This window comes from Drosophila ananassae, chromosome 3R (genome assembly GCF_017639315.1).
Source record: "Drosophila ananassae strain 14024-0371.13 chromosome 3R, ASM1763931v2, whole genome shotgun sequence".
In the NCBI taxonomy this organism is placed as follows: domain Eukaryota; kingdom Metazoa; phylum Arthropoda; class Insecta; order Diptera; family Drosophilidae; genus Drosophila; species Drosophila ananassae.
The window spans coordinates 13,158,756-13,177,925 of NC_057930.1; the positions used below are offsets into that span (position 1 = coordinate 13,158,756).

The 19,170-nt window shown below is 42.5% G+C and overlaps 1 protein-coding gene across 4 annotated transcripts in view; it reads left to right on the plus strand.

Annotated features, from left to right (window-relative positions):
- LOC6496848 (rap1 GTPase-activating protein 1) overlaps window positions 1-19,170 on the plus strand; it is a 76,856-nt gene that overhangs the window by 35,420 nt on the left and 22,266 nt on the right. For 3 of the 4 annotated variants that reach the window (XM_014905914.3, XM_001963245.4, XM_032455432.2), the window contains one exon: window positions 4,149-4,341. In XM_014905914.3, coding sequence (XP_014761400.1) covers window positions 4,149-4,341 — 193 coding nt within the window. Of the gene's footprint in view, window positions 1-4,148; window positions 4,342-8,906; window positions 10,343-19,170 lie in introns of those variants that run through there. The other variant, XM_032455433.2, reaches the window with a different exon arrangement.

The following is a 19,170-nucleotide window of genomic DNA, read 5'->3' on the forward strand; positions in this document are numbered from 1 at the left end:
GATGATCTTTTCGCAGGAAACCTGACCTTAGAACCCTTTTTCTTGCCCTCCCTTCTTATAATCTAGAGCTACTTAGCCAATCTAATTTTTTTAAAGAAATTTTCCCAGAATCCTTTCCACTGACCACACACAGCTGCCTCTATAATGGAAACTCTCCTTGGATACACTTTCACTTTCCGGCTATTAGAACTTTCTTTCCTCTGATTGAGGAGCAATAAATTTCCAAAAGCTGTCAGCAAATAAAATAGAAACAAGTTTACCCCAGAAAGTGGCCAAGAAATTGTGTAATTTTTACCCCAAAAAAAGGTGAAATAAGCGAAGGACGAAGGACGATTAAAAATATGTAAATCAGAACCCGAATTCCAAATCCAATAAAACTTTATTTTTTTTTTTGGTGGCGCCGAAGGAAACTTTTCCGGCAAATTTGTGGCTAATTTATGGGACCAGCTCAGGTAGAAGGAGCTGCAGGGTCTGGCTGTACCATCTTGAGGGTAAGGACGATATCATCTTTGGAGGATTTCGAGTGTCTGGAACGTGTTGCATTTATGAGGTTGAACGGAGAACGAAACGAGTTTCTTTTTATGTGGATGCAACCCCTTGCAGGGGCTTCCAGGGGATTTTCTTTTTCCAATTCGCGGCAGCAACAAGGACAAAAGGAAACTGGGCAGAGACAAGTTTTCCACCCGGCTGTGGCAACGGTAGCGGAAATGAGAAAAACTTGTGCGCGAATCCTTTTCGCCGAATGTCTTGGAACTAATTTTAATGACAATTCACGAGGCGCGGAAGTCGCGACATTCGGGATTATGTGAAAATGGAAAAGAATGGAAAGTAGGGAGTCCTGGCTGGCCACGCAAGGAAACGGGGTGTGGCCATCCCTGCAAATGCAGATTTTCCATTTCCTCTCAGCCCACCGAAGGCTTATCCTTTTCCTTTCATTTCCTTGGCCATTTTCTCAGTGACTGTTTGTCATTAATCATAAATAAGGATTGAAAAGGATATTGCAGTGGTCAGTTTATGGAATAAAAATAATAATTTTGTAATAAATAGGCTCTGTTACTTTGCCATTCTATTCTAAGTGGAATAAAATTAATTGCTTGGCTTTTAATTTCTAATTAAACCACTTCCCATGGCCAGGAAATCAAGCGTTTCTTTTCACTTGTTTTTATGAAGAAATTACCAGGGGACACTACCATATTAATTACAGGGTCCTGGCCTCACCTCACCCCACCTTTAGCCCGTTTCTAGCACTCCGTTTCCCAACGCAGGACAACGACCCTTTGGACGGGGACGCGGAGTTGACTTTTTGGTGCCGAGGCGAGTATCCTTTGACATGTCTCCTGTCCAAGTCCGCTTATCGGAGCGAGTGCATCGCCCCTGTCCACATTTCACCCCGTCCCGAGTCCCGGACTTTCTCCAACTGCGATGCTATCTGGGAGTGCTCTAGTTTCCAGTTTGCCTGACCCATTATTAGCTGTGAAATGCATGAATGTCTCTGGCTGTGACACTTTTGTATTTCTATGCCAGTGTGTGTCCTTTTGTCCTTTGGGACTTGATTTCCTTTACGTCGGACATTTCCTGTAATTTTTCATTGGGAAATATGGCAAGCACACACACTAGCTGCCCCAGGCAAGAATCTTTCCTAAAACGTTTCAAATTAGCGCCTGGGGAAATGCCAAAAAAGAAACCATTTCCAAGGCGAGTTGACTCTTTTTTTTTTTTTGGGGAAATAGAAGCCACAGAACAGCATTTCCCAGTGCGGATTGCAAGGTGGTCTCTGTTGGGTTCTCCTGCACTTCGTTCCATATCCGTTCCTGAGTTTTTAGAATTTTTTTTTTTTAAGTAACACTGCTCCCACAAGTGTTTTTCTCACGTCGCCCCACAGCGACTCTTTGGGAATATATTAACCCGAAACTTTTCGTAAAAATAACTCCATACTTTTCCAGCCAAGTCGTTTCTGGAGCCTAGTCCCATCTATCTTTTGGCTTTTCCCCCCGACTGTCAGCACCGCAGCGCTTTGTTCTTTTCCCTGCCGGTTTTTGTTGGTTTTGTAATTGTTTTCTTGGCCAAAAGCACCCATCCCCTCCCAGCCCCCATTTCTCTGCCCCAACCCGTTGTTGCAACATTTTGCGGCTAAACTTTAAACACGCGCAATGCGCTGCGCATGCCAAATAAGTACAGAACCTGGAACAGAGTGTGGAAAGGGTCGGTGGTTCAGTGGGTGGTTGGGCCGGGATGGTGGCCATAAATTTGCATTTAATGAACATTTCGAAAAAAGCCCTAGAAGCCTAGAAGACGCCAGAATTAACGCTTTTTGTTTGGCGTTAATGACTTTTAATTATGTGGGTGGTGGCATATAATGAGGGAACAACAGTCAGAGCTGCTAGCCATCCATCCCACTGAAAAGGTTTTTGGTGGTGCAGGCGCAGGCGTAACCGCAACAGGAAGTGTCAGTTTGGTGGGTGTTTTTTTTGTTTTCTGTTCTGTAGTAGTTCCTTTTATTCGAAAAACACACAACAAAATCTGGACAGAAATCTGCATCAGATTACAGCATAACTGTTGGTTAGAACGTCGTTCGCATCACATCACCACTCGGCCATTGTTGGGCCATTTTTGCTGTTAAAGTCAACCGCCATCGGGTTTATGCCACCACCAGCACCACCTCCTCAGCTTCGGCTTCGGCTCACTTTTATTACCGATTTGATTTCATTGAAATTTGTCGAGCAATTCATGTGAAAAATTGTCATAAAAATGCAATAAAATTGTTTTCCTCTCGTAATTCGATCAACCGACATTGAAAATAGTTCTACAATCTGTGAAATGCATGTTGGACAGTTTGTAAAAACTATAGAGGATAGATTTGATTTATGAATGTTTCTGGTGGGAAATTGGGCTGAAGGTTAAACTAGTTCCATGGCAGTAACTCTTTAGTTTCCTTCAAATTGAAGCATCTGTTGGTGCTTCTACCCCCAACCCTAAGACTCTTCTCCAATTACCCAACTCAAGAACGGGGAGTGGCCTAGCCCCAAGGCCAAAAAGAATTCCAATTTCACCGCCACTTTCAAACTATGAACAGCCGCCTCCACCTCCAATCAGGCTCATCACAAGACGTGTTTTTGATATCCTTTTCCCATAACTGTCATCATCGCGAGTGTGTGCGCTCCATTTGGACGCCAAAGGGAATGGGTAGGTGTTAATTTACGAGTGACAGCCCGAGAGCTCCTCCTGTCCTGTCCTCCTCTCCTATTAAAAATAAACACAAATTCTTGAGATACAACCAGAGTAGAGAGAAAAAATGTGGAGCACTGGAGAAGAAACAGCTGCAAAAGCAACTCAAAGGACATTGCACAACATCAGTGTAAACATCCTTTTTGGGCTCACTCTCTGTGTGTTCATTTTGAGGCGTTCGGCTCGTAGTTTGTATGTCAACAGAAATTTCACAAAAAAGCCGGAACACTGAGTTTCACACACATCCCAAATAAAGAAATGTGCTCTAATGACAATAAACTCGAGAAGCAAAAAGAAGCTGGAATATGGTTCGAGTGGCCACTCATAATTCTGTAAGACTGCGTGAGAGCAGCTCGAAAGGACTTCAGGATGTATCGAGAGTTTTTGACTTTCATACAAAGTCTGGGGAGTCCTGGGAAGGGAAGAGTTTGAATAAGAAGTTTATAGTAATTTTTATTTAAAAGAAAATGCTTTGACTTTAAAACTAGAAAAGTCAAAAAAGCCTAAAAGTCTTCATTCATCTCTTAAACGTTTTCCTTACAAATACCCTTCGATCCTTATTTCTTTGTGGAAGAAGAAATACCCTCGAGGGGGCCCTCGAAGTCAGGAAGTCTTGAGCACTGTAGTGGCACTCTCCGATCGTGTTCATGTTCCCATAAGATGTCAGGCCAGACCAGAACCCAAAATCCAAAACCGAAACCCCTGCCAGTCGGAGGTTAACCCTCCGGAGCACTTCAGTCTGCTCAGTCAATTGAACGTATTTCTGTTCTTGTCGAATGTCTCCGAAGCATGAAGAGATTGCATGCCGGAGGAGCAGTTGGCGAATCTCGAAAGCTCAGCTGTGCCAACTTCACCTCAGTGATTGGCTCTTTGCGTGCTCTATTATTAACCAGTTTCCTGTTTTTTATTTTCTTCATTTACAGACGCCAGCATGCCTTCATGGCCAACACACAGAAGCAGCAGCCAGGTGGCAGCGGAGGTAGTGGCTCCGGTAGCGTCACCCACAGTCCGGAACGCCTGCGCGGTGCCACCCAGGATCTCTTCGAGCTGCTCGAGCGTGTGCAGTGCTCGCGACTCGACGACCAGCGCTGCGTCCTGCCCGCTTACTTCTCTCAGGTGGGTAGTCCAAGTCATTCAAGTGGAACTATTACTTAAGGGGGTAATCCCTCTACTTCTTATAAAACTCTTTAATGAACGAAGTAGAACAAAGTAGATGACCTACATGCTCCAGTTTAGTGTTTCTAGTCTGGGAACTCGGGTCGCAAATTGCAGTTGTAATAGCCATTGGATCAATATGTAGCCCCCTTCCATTAACAAAAATATGGGATGGTTACTGGGATAAGAGACGGGGGGAACCACCACGTGACCTAGGACAATGGGCTGGCAATTGTCCAGCGGGGGTCATCGCACCAGTAGGAGTCTCCCCTTCCCCCAGGGGCACTGGGCATATGCTACTCTGCTCCACTAATCTAAGTATGTGATGGACTGACCCATAAAAGTCGTCCAACTTGCAGTTGCACTATATAATCCCTCCCCCCACTCCCCTCTCCCCAAGTCCAAGTGCCCCGCGGTCAACGATTTCGAGGGGAAAGTTGTAAAAATTTTATTTGAGTGCTGGCAAGCCATAAAAATTGCCAATGGGACAATGAATGGGAAACGGAATGGATGTGGCTATGGATGGATGTGGATGTGGCTGTGGATGTGTGTTTGTGGATAGAAGGAATAAAATGATGGGCGGAGCTAAGAGATCCCAGAACAAAGAATCAGCAACCACCGAAGAGCTCCGTCAGCCCACCCCCTCATAAGTATACCTTTCCCGAAAAACATCTGTATAATTTGACATAATCTGCGCTTTGTTGTGGTTATTTTTTCGGGTTACGTCTCCTGGTTTAATAGGCAAATCGCCTGGCAGTCATGGGTTAATTCTTCTGGGTGCGGGTGTGTTCGGTGCCTTGCTGGGGATTAAGTGGTTTGTTGGTACTCTGGGTTTTGATGTCGATTTTTACGATTCAGCTGCGGTCTTTGAAGTTTTTGGCAGCTGTCAGGTGTGGCCACAGCGTGCCTTGTCTCCGCTTTATGGCGAAACTTTATTAGGCGAATTTCTGGGTAGTTTTTGGGTCCAAAAGAGTCTTCATCCGGGTTAGATAGGTGCATTTTCTATTTAAATTTTAGTTATTTTCAAAGAGACCTCTTTTCCTTAGCTGGTGGCGCCATTGCTTACAAAGGGAGTTAGAGGTACTATACTATGTACCTCCAGCCGCTAGAGGGCGCTATAAGCTCAAGTACCCTCTAGCGGGTAATATGGGAACTAGCAACAAGAGCGCCTTGCTGCGTTGGTTTTTGGTACTAGGTTTTCGGTTTCAAGACTCAAGATGGCGCTTTTTACAGTTTTGGAACATTTTAAAATACTTTTAATTTTAATTTTAAAACAAATTTGAATAAGTTTGAATAAAAAATAGTTATAAAAATAATATTAAAAATTTATTAAAAAAAATGACCTAAATATTTCATATATTGTTCAATAAACCCAAAAACAAATGCAAATCAAGGCTTCCAGCTTTAAGCCGAAAAGTCTTAAATTTGTTACCAAGTTTCTGGGCCATAATCCACTTCCTGAGTCTTTTCAGATTTTAATTTAGTTTTCGCAACAATTTCGAAGGCAAACTTTTCTATATCAAAAGGCAAGGCCCAGTCGGCTGGCCCCTTCCTCCTATCCACAAGTGGTTCTGGCAGCGCAGCAAAAATGCATGCCACCCGCCCGTATTTCCATGCCTCGAAAGCCTACGCCGCCGCCACAGTTTCCGCTCAAGATGCAGCCTTCCTTCCACATTGGAGTGCCTTTTTTTTTTTTTGAAAAAAGAAATTTTATGAGGGCCCTCCTTGGGAACGAGGGGGAGCTGAAAGTCTGGCTGAAAGTCTCCGTCTAGCATCTTGAGAAGAAACTGGGTTGACTCTTACACTTTTGTGCTCATGTGGAATGAAAATTATGTTTGCCAAGTTAGGGAAAAATTCAATTTGTGTGTCGGTCGTCCAGTGGCTACCAAACTGTGACGTTAGCCACGTGCCAAACGAAAGGCATTCCTGTGTGTGTTTGCGAGTTTTTCCGACAGTTTTCCCAACAGTTTTCCTCACCCAACATAGTTCCATGTGTTCGGGCATGCCTTTGGGTAATGGTCCTGGCTCTCTCTGGTTTTTTTTCTATTTTGGTTCACTATTTTATTTGTTGCGTATCTTTTGCTCCCCATTGCATAGTTCCTCGCACGCTCTTCCATTGCATACTTTCGGGCTAATAACGGTCTGCCCGGCCATGTTTAAATTTCCTGTCCCACCTTTCTCTCCTTTGCGGCTAATTAAGCTGCCCAAAATGGCCTGTTGTTTCTCCTACACAGAAGAAAAGAGTATGTCCTTAAAAATGGTATTTATTTAAAACGATTCTTAAACAAAACATTTGCATATTTTTGAATGTAAAAAATGGCATAAAAAATTATACAATTATTTAATTACTTTCCTGACTGCCACCATATTTTTTTTAGCTTTTTTTACCTTATTTTTTTTCGTTCCCATGAAGCCGGAAATCTGGGCCTTTTGTTTCGTGGAGGAGAACCCTCCGCCATCTAAGATTCCCTGGAAGTTAATGTCCATAGCTCCCCCAACGCCCTCACCTCCTACACTCCCATTGTTTTCTCCCTAATTCTCCTTTTCCCATTATAAAAAAAAACATAATACTCTGGCCATTTCATTTCGGTTGCCATTGGACTTTTTCTTGCATATTTTTCACGGGCTCTGACTCTGTCTTCGGTTTTATTTATTTTTATTTTCTGCCCATTCCCTCTAATTTAGTTGCATACAAGTGCACATGTGAGGCCGTCTCTCTCACCGCTGCAGTTGCTGTCTCTGTCGCCTGGTGGAGACCTGGTCGAGACCGAGAGGAAGAACCTACCAACTCCCACAGTCATAGCCATGAAAATGAGCTGTCCGGAATGGGAAGAAAAAAGACAGTTGGAGAAATAAGGGGGTTACTTTAGAAGACTATAATAGTATAAATTATTGTCTTAAAAGGGATTCTTCCCATTTCTTCGAGTGCATAAAAGACAGAGAGACACACACTTACTTCCATATGAATTCTAAGCCACAAATGTGCGATGTTTATCGCCATCATCTACCTACACGTATCCGTAGCGACTGCCTGTAAATTATCCAAAAAAGAAAGAAGGAGAAAAAAAAGTATCTGAGAGATACACTGAATCTATCCGTATCCCTCTGCAGCGCTCCGTTGCCGCATTGTGGCACTTAAAATTTATAATTATTTTCCGCTTGTTGCATTTGGCTGACTCCCTGCCCCGGTCTTCGGTCTTCGGTCTTTGGTCTCCGGTCTACGGTCTACGGTCTCTGGCTCCCTCTTTCTTTCTTTGGCAACTCTTCAACTTTGCCATGTGGAAATCTTTTCCGTTACTCATTCACTCGCGGCTTTTTAATTTCCTCTTCTACGGACATCCCTCGCGAGTCGCAAACAATGCAACTTTAAAATATTTCCCTCAACTTGCTTTATTTTTCGGTGGATCTCTGACATTAACCTAGGGCCTGGTGTCATCCTCCCACTGGTGGATGGCAGTGCCCCAACTCAGTGTGCCTCCCGTTTTTATCCCCTGTCTGTGATGTTTACCTTGTTGCTGCCTCGCTGACTTCGTTGTTGATTGCCAGCTGACAGAAACAACGACCACAGAAAATAAAGTAATGAAAAGAAGCAAAAAAAAAGAAGCCGTCGAGCTCAGCCCAACTTAAACCTCTTTCACATGGAATTTAAAGCTCTGGCGGCGGACTCCGAATGCGGGCTCGGCATAACCAATTAACCATGAGAAGAGCTCTGGAAGCCGGAGCGGCGATCTAACTATCAGCTTCAGCTATCTTTCAAACTTAATATCCGTCAACCGGAGCAAAAATGTACATATTTATTAAATTTGTTAGGCTTTTAGTGCTGAGAACGGCTTCTAACGAGCTATGCTGGGAATTAAACGCAATAAATCAGACTTAGTACTTTGTATCTTTGTATCTTTACCCTTCAAGTACCAACAGAAATAGTTTTTAGTTTCTTTCGACTTCTTTTCTGGTCACATTTTGTTTATAATCAGACGTGTTGATTGGTCTACTCCCCAGATTCCAACTATATATAGTGTATAGCACCAAGGTCAGACAAGAAAGAATCATAAATTTTATTAGAATGTTTATCCAGAAGATCTGAAATCCACTTTTGGGAGTTCTTATCAAATAGCTGGAAAGGGGATTCTGTCTCATTTCATTCCATGAGTCAAAAATGAGTGTAAATTTTATCATTAAATAGGCTTGCTAATTTATTTTTTAGAATTAATGTATTATTAGTCACTTTTAAATAATTTTTTTAATAGAGATTAAGTTCCAAAGAAATTAAAAAAAAAAGTTATTCTACACTTCGAACTACTATTTAAAGAGTTTTTTTTCCCTAAATAGCTTAAACTATTAAAGATTTTAATTCAAATTCAAACTTGGCGGGCTCCCCTGCTCCACGCATGCTCTCTCTGTCTTTTGGAGTCTCCTCTCCTTTTCTCGACCCCCTATAGCTGTGTCGCTCTAGCCCATGGGGCTCCAATCGAACGCCTGGCTTGGTGGTATTTTTTAGTGCGTTTCGTAGAGAGCTCGGCGAGAGCTCGCAAACCCCTAGCTGTTTTCAGTTTTCATTTGACGTTTTTCCGTTGCCGCGACCAGACGTCCCGACCGGTTTCGAAATTTTCAAAAGAGCTCTCGAGTTTCGAGTACCAGGCAGGCAGGCAGGCAGGCCCTCTCTCTTTCTGGCGGTCTCGTGCTGTCGTTCGTTACGAATTCAAACCGAAAACCAAAACAATAATACAACAGCCGAACGGTGCACGCATTTTGAGTTATTTTTAAACAAAAAAAAAAAAAAGAAATAAATATAAAAGAAGCGGCCAGAGATTCTGCTCGTCGTCGCTCGGTTTCTCCATGCAACCAAAAATAAAATAAAACCCAACAACCAGAAAAGAAACCGATTTTGTGAGTGCAATAAACCAAACTGCAGTGCCGCTGCTGCAATCTGTGTATCTGTGTGTGTGTGTGTGTGTGTGTGTGTATTGTATCTGTGAGGTGCATCTACCGAAATAACACGCACTAAAATTCCGGCATCAAAAATCATACTCTATGTACTCTGTCTGTCGGGTGAAATTATTTGTCTAGAAATTATTTTGGCCGAAATCCGAAAGCCAAATATTTGCATATAAGCCGCAGTTTGACAGTCACTGGTGGCACACAAAACCCGTCAAACGGGTACGGCTGGCAAAAATATATCGCGTAAAAAAACTCGTTAAAAAAAAAGAGAGATATATTTATGACAACAAAATCTTTATTTTTGTGGCGAACGAGTCACAGCCGACAGCAGCAGAGCCTGCAAAATTATAACAATTACAACAGGAGGAGTGGAGTAGAGTGGAGGAGTGGATCTTGAAACCCTACTGCGATTGCAACATTAGCCGCCACAGCAGCTGTGGAAGTGGCAACTTCTGGGAAAAACAGTAATTTGAGCCAAGAACGCCCACTTCAAAGGAAAACCCTTGAAAGAATCTTGGCCAAGCTAACAAATGCCATTCTAAGTTGGAAAATTGCAGCATAAACAACAGCAACTGCAACAGCAACTGAAATTGCATCTGCAACTGCAACTAAGAGAGCTTTAAATTCTAAATAAAAACTTGCAAGGAAAAGTTTTAGATACAAGAGCCATCGATGCAGTTCTAAGCCAAAAATTGTTGATTAGAAGCGACAGCAGCAGCAACAACAAGCCGAGTTGCAGCTGCAACTGCTGGAAGAAACAGCAACAACAGTGGCATTTTACAGCGAAGGCGGCGAGAGGCGTTGGGTGCGTCAGGCAGTCATGGGGGTACTGAGATGGCGCGATTCTCCCGGATCGCGTATATCGGGTTCACTTGGCAGTAGCAGCAGCAACACCACCAGTAACACCAACAACAATCACCATCACAACAACAGCAGCAGCAGCAGCAACAACACTCATCTGCAACACCACACCAACAACAATCACATCAATAATAACAACGGCAACAGTAACAACAATCGCGAGGTATGTGTGGGTTGCCCATCATTACTATTACTAACCCGATCCCCATTTCCATTTCCAATTCCGATTCTCAATCCACCAAAGTAACAACAAATGCTGGGGATACATATCCATTAATTAAATGCAATTTGGGCGTCTCTAATTGATGTTGTTTTGCCTTTTTTTTTACGTTGTTTGCTTTTAGTCACCAACCACTTGGTTGTTGCACTTTTTGAGAGCCACTGACTGGCAGCAGCAGGGTGTGGGTGTTGCAGAAATATTTTTGGATTTAAATGCTCCGGAATATGATTATTTTGAGAGGCAATTGTTTGAATGCTTGTCCATCAGTCTTTGTTTAAGAACCGCCTCTGATCTTTAAGCTGTAGTTCAAAAGCCATTGACTGCCTTATACTCGTCTTAAGTTCCCTTTTTAATGGCCCGATTATGGCTCGAAAAACCATTCTTTGCTCTGTTCTTTCAACATTTTTAATGGTATTTGAGTTGGTTCTTATCAGCCGCCACCGAAAATGGCTCGAAATCCGAAAAAAACTGAATGAAAAGGGCTCGTTTTATTGTAATTTCCATAAAAATGCTCCACAGCGGCTTTCACACATGACTTGTTTAGTGTGCTTGTGTGCTTTAAGTTGCTTAATTTAAATAAAGTCAACATCTACAACACTTTGGACGCCTCACTGATAACACATGCTGGAATGACGACGACGATGATGCTTTGTAATTTTTTGTAATTTTTATGTCGCAAGATTGAGGGGGGGGAGTTTGGAAACAGTGCCTACAAATTGTTAGTGGCTACCTAGAAAGCCGGGAATCTATTGTGGCCAGAAAACGGAGAGACAAGAGTTGACACATTTCGAATAAATCACTCAACAGCTGCCTCCGCAAAGCAGCGAAAGCGGTTTCTAGTTTTTGGTTTTCAGTTTTTTTTTTTTGTATTTTCTTAGCCTGAAGTCTGGGGAACTCTGCTCATGATGATTGAGATTGAGATTGTGATTGAGCCGGTGATTGTGTGATTGCATTCATCATCATTATGGCCATTGGCCGCATTCTCCGTTTCGAGCTCTTACCTACGCACTTTTACTTGGCTCGTTCTCTGGGCCCGTTGTATCGCCGTATCTGGTATCTGGCAGATACTTTCGCCAACCCCACAGACCCATAGATCGCACGCTCCAATTGGGGTTTTTAGCCTCGTTCTCCATCCGAATTCCCCAATTCCCAACACTGTTATCGCCGCCTCGAATTGAATTGTACATTCTTTTATCTCTCGGCCATTTTATCCGAATTTAATTCATTTTATTTGTGGCTGTTTGATGGGAGAAGGCCCCTCGCAAAAAATCGTACTCTGGGCCCCATTCAGTCTGCTGCTGATGATACAGATGATGATGTTGCTTGCCTAGCAGATACTTTTGTATCTTTCCCTCCGTCCGCCGTCATCACTCACACCCTCTCGCTACCGCCTCCTACCTCTGCCTTTAAATTTCGTAAGCATTCCACATGTGTTGTGTCCCTTTTTTGTATCTGCGACTGCCAGATACTTTCGATGCCTACACATCAGCTGGGGAAATTTTCTAGATGCGTTTGATGTCAAGGTTTCCCCGGCTAATTCCGAACAGAAGAGTACCAGCCACTTGAAACGGTTTATGAGATGCGTTTTTTTCAGTGCGCTTCCTCCCAGGAACCCTCCTGCGGTGCCATGCACTTCAAGATACCCACAGCACTCACAGATGTACAGATACAGATACAGATACGGATACTCAAGGAGGGCGGGAGCCGATTCTGAAACCGAGAACGAGTTGAAGAAACCGCCTCAAGGTCTCTCGGAAACGCTTTCGCTTTTTGTCGCCCCACTCGAACACCGTCGGCCCTTAAATGGCCAGCATGTAACTAACGATCGATGTCGGTGTTGAGGTGTATGTGCCTCCTATATAGCTCCCATATAGCTCCTCCTTGCCGCCGATCTCCCCCTGAAATAATGCATATGGATTGCAGTTGAGCTGGAGGCGCGTGTCTTGCATAATGGCCCACGATTAATGGGTAGACGAGAAGAAAAAGCATCGAGGGACTGGCAGGCCGGCCAGACCGCTAATGAAAAGACTCCTTTTCTGTCTGCAACTTTTGTGATTCACGGCCTGTGGTTCTGCGTCATTTAGTCAGTCGCTCAGTTAGTCAATTGTTGGGGCCACCGCGCACTTCCTTCTTGGAACGGACCAGCACCGGATATCCATTTTGCATTTTGCAGAAATGAGAAAAATTTGTATTTATGTGGCTCTTTGACAAAGCCATGTTGATGATGATTATGCCAGGCCTCAGACTGATTAAAAGCAGACAACAATGCCCACACAAGAGGGGCTGAGGTATCTGTATCTTTTGGGTAGGGAGAGTTCGAGGGCAACTCCAGACAGAGGAAGGAAAACAGATAAGAGCAGATAACACCAGAGATCCTATTTGCCAGATAAGCCAGCCCCTGATAGTTGGTAAACAAGCTGATATCGATAGGGATTTCGTGGAAAGAGAGGTAATTGTAATTGATTAATGAAGGAAAATGAATTTCCCCAAATAAATGGAATGGAAAACTACAAAGTAGAGCCTCTGAAACTGCATAAATATTTCTTAACCTCCACGCACGTGAGTCTCCAGTTATGGCTCCCCCATTTATTGCACCCTCCTTGCCTTTTTTTGTAACCCATTCGCATTGGCAACCACTATGGGGTCTCATATCTATATAGAAAGATATATATACATATATATATATACATGTATATATCTAAGTAATGGCAACAAATGCGATGACAATGCGGCATTAAAAAGCATGAAAAACCAAACGAACAATTGTTGTTTTTTCACTTTTTTTTCGCTGGCTCGGCTTATTGTGTAATGTTAAAAGTTGTGTTGACGACATTGACTCGCCAGCATGTTTTTGTTGCATCTGTTGCTGATGGCAGAGGTAAGAGCGACAAAAAAAATATTATTTATATACAGCTCTCATTGTGGTTAAATAAAAAATGAAAATATGAAAATATGAAATCGCATGAAAACAATTCTGGCATTGTGGTTACAGAAATTGTAGCTTTGGCCAAACATTGACACTGGCTCATTAGCTACCTTAACACGATTTCCAGTGGGCTATCTTCCCTCACTCTCCCCCTCAAATATATCTTTGTTTGCTTCCTTTTATCACTCGGAGATAAGGTTTTGGAGGTCTTGGTGTCTTGGCTGATTGCTTTTCGACCGCCTTTTCTATTTGCCTCGAAGAGACTGATAAGATTCGGAGATAAGGTCATATATACTCTTAATATTTATTTCTTAAATGATTTAACATTTTTTCGTGTTTGTTCTAGACAACACACATTGGCAGCTGTGGTGTTTCGGTTCGGTTTAGTTTAATTTTTTGAGGGCCATCCTGGGCACACTTTCTTGACAAATTGACAAAAATGACAAAAATGACAAAATTGCGACAGTCGCTGTCAGTCGCTGACAAATAAAGTGGTTATGTGGCGAAATCGGTTCTAGTCTGGGCCCTTCAAGGGCCACGCCCACACACCTAGGCATTATGAAATGCCTCTTCTTCTGAAGACTCACAATATAAATAAGATTTCTCTCAGAAGAATCTGTCAGCCGGCTGAATAGCTTCGTATATCTTTTGTTGGCCCGAACGGCAGAAAGCCGAAAGCCGAAAGTAAAAGTTGTTTCACTTTTCTTTGTGGGCCGTCATAAATAATCGCAGATATTCAAACTTAATATTCTGTTAATACTTTTATTATGTCTCCGGGATTTTCACTTTGTCTCTATAGAGCATATATCTATTATGATGTTTTCTATATGCAAACTATTTCGATCGATCTATGAATACACAGATTTTAATCGCTTTCGCTTCATTTGTTTCAAAACAATACAATCGGCTCGAATCAAACGAATAACGACGTTTTAATGGCAAATTTGTGAAAATTACTAGCGCTCATTTCAATTTGTAATTACTGAAAAAATAGTTGGCATTGTTGCTATTTTATTGCAATTAACGCTGCTATCCATTGTTCACTCGCTTGGCATGGCTTGGCCTCCGATCAGCTTGGCGAACTTGGCGCCTTTCGGCTTCGACTATGGCTATGAGACTATGTCTATGACTGAAGTTGCCAAATGTTATTGACCCAAATTGAAATCGCATAAAAAAGAATTATATGCCCGCCAGCCATTCAAAATAGAACCAAGCCAACAGAAATACTACAGAAACCGAATATAAAAAGTGCAAAGAGTGAAACAAAGTTCTAGCCGGACGGCCCGAATGGCTCGATTTATGGCCAGATGCTAGTTTATAGACTAGACTAGAGGCCGACATCGGGCCACCATCATTTATTTAGCCCGACACTCTGACAAGAAAAATGCCAGTGGAACTGGAATTATATTGAAGAAATCAATTTCAAATGTCTTCCAAAGACAATTGTCACTGAAATTAATTAAGCTGTTTATCCTTCAACCAATAAGCTTTAAAACATCAACTTCTAAATGGGATTCCCTAGACTTAAGAGTCCCCTAAGGCCACTGAACTCGTCAGAGATAAAAGGGACTAGCTTTAGAAACATGTAAATTACAAAGGTTTGTAAACACATTTTCGCGATAGACCCGCTCAGACCTTCCTATCTTATCGGAATTCGATTCGATTACTCCACTTCCCGTGCAAGAGCTTATTGGGAAAGGGATATATGTACCAGATAGTACAATTATCGGGGCAGATACTCGCTTTGTATCACTGAACTGAACTTTCCCAACTGCGAATTGGATATTTGCACATCGCTTGTTGGCCTCTGGCTTTTTATATCTTATTTATACGCATTCCTACCCCTAAGTATTTGCATTTCTGTTATCTGGCTCTAAGTTTTGTTTAAACACTTTGGCAATTTAGCGCACACACTCTGAGCCCCTCTGTCTTTTGGCCTAAATTGCACCAGCTGAGCCAACACACGCCGGTAGGCTCGGATTTTCCAAAAAAAGTGCGAGTGGCAACTGACAACAAAAAATAAAGTAAAATTCCTCAGCTTGAAGTGGAAACCTTGTCGCGTCTGTTTGTTGACAAACTAATTGCAACATTTTGCATTTCGAGATCGCTTTTAATTAGCAAGACGCGAAAAAAGCTTAAAAAGATTCAGACTCCATCTGAGACTTTTGACTTTTACTATCAATTAACATAATTGGCGGCGCTTGGCCCGGCTCGACGTCTCTCGATTTGATTATTTGCACAATATAATTTGTCATGATTAGATACATTTGGCAGCTCAGATATGTAGATGGCCAGAGCCAGACTGCAACTGTTTCGTTAATTGGCCAACGTTGAAGCTCGGAATCTGAGAGCAATTTGGGTCAGAAGCACCACACACACTCTTTATGGCAGGAATTTCAATTTTCAAAGCAACGGCAGATTGGCCGGCCAGAACTCTACGGAGATGGAGAAATCTATTAGCCAACTGGCGGTCTTTGAACTCTTGGCATGGCCTGGCAGTTCTTACATCTCTATGAGCTTTGGATATCATAATGGGAGGAGAGCTCAAGAGGCCTTGAGATGGTGGATAATACTTAAAATTAATATGAAAATATATGATATAAAATATTTATTTTAATGTCTAGTTTAGTGACTACAAGTAGTGTCTTACTTTCATGCCTTAAAACTCTTAAAAAAGCGTATTTAATAGTCGTTTTCTTTATCCAACTCTATGGCTTTGTAGGCCATATTGCGCATACGCCACGTTCGCCAGGCCTAGATGGCAAGCCCGCGATAGGCAGGCCCCGGGTTGTGCTGCAGCCACAAAACCAAAGCTAGATGCTTATCCCCAATAGACCAGGCCGAGATGGCTCCGAGAGAATCATTTTGCGGCAGTTGTTTTCTTGCCACGCTTTGTTGTCTTTGTTTGCTTGAAGGAGATTGCCGGGGGGGGAGTGGTGAAAAGTTGCCATAAGCAGCGATGCCCGTACCAGCATTTGTTTGTTACTCGTTTTATTTTTTTTTTCCTCATATTTTTTGTTGTTTTGTTTGTTTTCAATGCGTCGGTGACCCAGAAAAAGTTTCATGCCAGCTGCCGGCTGACGATTCTTTCAGCCAGAGAAGTGCCAGAACTGCAACCGCAGTGTGGATCAGGAACAGCTGCAAGTGTTTAGCTCCAGGTCGCTTCATTTTACTGCCACTTTGTACTGGGCCACCCCCATCCCTGCCCACCACTTTGCCGCAAGGGCCCTCGAATCGTCGTCTGTCATCGCACCGAGAATCGGAATCGGGATCGGGTGCAGCATATGGTCATGACGTTTGCTGTATAATAGCTACTTGGCTGGAGGTGATTTATGTTCCGGGGTGCAGGCAACAAAAAAAATATCAGTTTCAACTTGTTATCTTACTTGGCCCGGCTTATATGTTACATGTGTTTAAGCCACAAATCCCCACCAACTCCAAACCACTGCCTACTTTTCAACACTCCACGCATGCCATGCTATTAAAATTATTTACTCTTTTTTACTATTTATTTGTGAGCGTTTAAAAAGTGGTTACTAGATGTGCATAATGAAAAACTTGTGCCATTAAAAATTTACATGTTAGCCAAACAAGCTTCAGCTTTCTGCCTTTTTTCTCCATTTCTGTTAGTGCTAAACGAGTTTTATTTACAAACAATTTTGAGCCGCAGTTGATTTCACAGTTCTCGTGTTAAACGAACAAGTTTATTTGACTTTAGTTGGCCGTTTGACGTTCCAACAAGCCCCGGCCAAGTTGACTGGGCCCCCGGCTTATGTAATCATATTTTTCGCCCAGTGGCTCCCCAACTGCACACTCAGCTGTGTACTTTCGCATCTCAAACTGTAAGAGTTAACTTTTGTAATAATATGTATTATCAAAGAATATTTTATCACTGGTTAGTCATGAATAATGGCACTGAACAAAGATGATTTTTACTTGATTGCCTCTCTGACTGTTTTATAGAATTCTTTTGAGAGCCATGACATCATTGGGAATTGATTGGAACGAGTTTAAAGGTTGAGGCAATCATGAGATACATTTTCTGAAATTATTTCTGCTGAAAATTGGAAGAGAAGATACTTTCTTTGGCCGACTTCTAACACTTTCGAACTACAATTGGTTCTCAGCTTGATTTCTTTTCTGATATAGTTTTTTTTTTCTGGCTGCCAGAGTCTCTGGCTGTCTTGGCAATTATTTCAATTTGCCTGTCGAGTGCCTCACTCGATTACTTTCTATGACATTTGCAATTGCTGGAAAATTGTGGAATTGCAATTGGCTTTTCTGCTCGCGTTCTGCCCGCCAGGCCAGGCCAGGCCCGCCAATCATTTTTTATTTTTTAATTTAACAATTTCACTTTGCCCGCTCGAAGAAATGGTTGAAAAAACTTTCATTTTAATTAGGCAAAAATAACAAGAGGCTAGAGCTAGAGGCAACAAAAAAAAACCAAATCAAAATCAATTTTCTGTTAACTAGGCAAAAGATTGGATTGGAAAACCGACCGCAGATTCAATTTCCAGAGGTCAATTAGCCAAACTCATGATGGACATGTGCCAGAATGGCACAGAGAGACAGACAAACCGGTTTCCCTCTGAATTTTACAATTTTTTCATACACTTACCCATTCGAAAGGCAACCATATTCCATGGAGCTGCTTTAGTTAGCATTGTGTTGCTCAACGAAAAGTCAAACGTGGCTAATTACAAAGCATTGCTGCCGTCATTGTTTGAGCCAATTTCGTGTGCCGGAGCAAGGTGTGCCTCAGCCGGAGCCTCAATATAATAGCACTCGCATAGTCACCCGATCGCAATCGAAACCACCCACCCAAATGGCCTTTGAGAGCTGTAAGGTTTCAGGTTGGTTGGAAATCACTGGAAAAAATATATATTTTTTAAACTTTCCACAAGTGTTTCTGGCTTGAAATTTCATTCTTAAATAAATAAACTTTTGATGGGGATATTGGGTTTCAAAATAGAAGATTCTTTCCAATGACTAAGTTTAGAATTTGAAATTTCGTTTACAAATCGAACTATTAGCGATATGGCTGGGGACTTGGAAACCTTAGCCATCCTTCATGCCCTGGCGGCCCGTCTAGACAGTGGTCTTGCTCCTAATTGATCCGGGACCGTCGCTGACCGTGAGTTGAGTCACAAAGCCGCCTCTTGACTCACCCGAGAATCCATAAATTTCTATTAAAACACTCGCCAATGTCCCCATAAATACCCAACCAAAAACCTATAGATTGAAACTATCTATTCACATTCCGATTTGGATTCCTGTTCGTATTTTTTCAATAAATCTTTTGTTTTGTGCCGATGGCAGTGGCTATTTCTACTCTCACACGCCTCGCTTTTTGGTCTATTTCAATCAGAGCTAGTCAAGTTCAAATGTCAATGGCAACTAAATTGAGTAAAATCAACGATTTGCTAATGGACAGGCAATTTTGCACTCACATACGATCCAACAGACACACACAGATACTCTGCCACATAGATACAAATGTATCTTTAATTGCTGCAAATTGCCTTTGAGCTGACTTTGCGATGCCTTTTTCTCCGTATCTCTGTATATTTTTGTGCGACGCTTTCACATCGAATCAAGTCAATTTACATCCTGCGGCGGAGGACTCTTATGCTCGAGTGTGGGCGGCTGTGTGGGCGTGGCTGGTGCGCGTAGGTGGCACTAATTCAGTTTCCTGTCCCTGGCGCCTGGCACTTAATGACAGGCGTCTCAGTCTCTCGTCTCAGTACCTCCTTCCCGGCCATATTTTTAGCCTTCCACGAATCGAGTGCGCAGTTGTTATTCCTACACCTACCTGAATTTTTTTTTGTTTCGAAAACCATGTGTT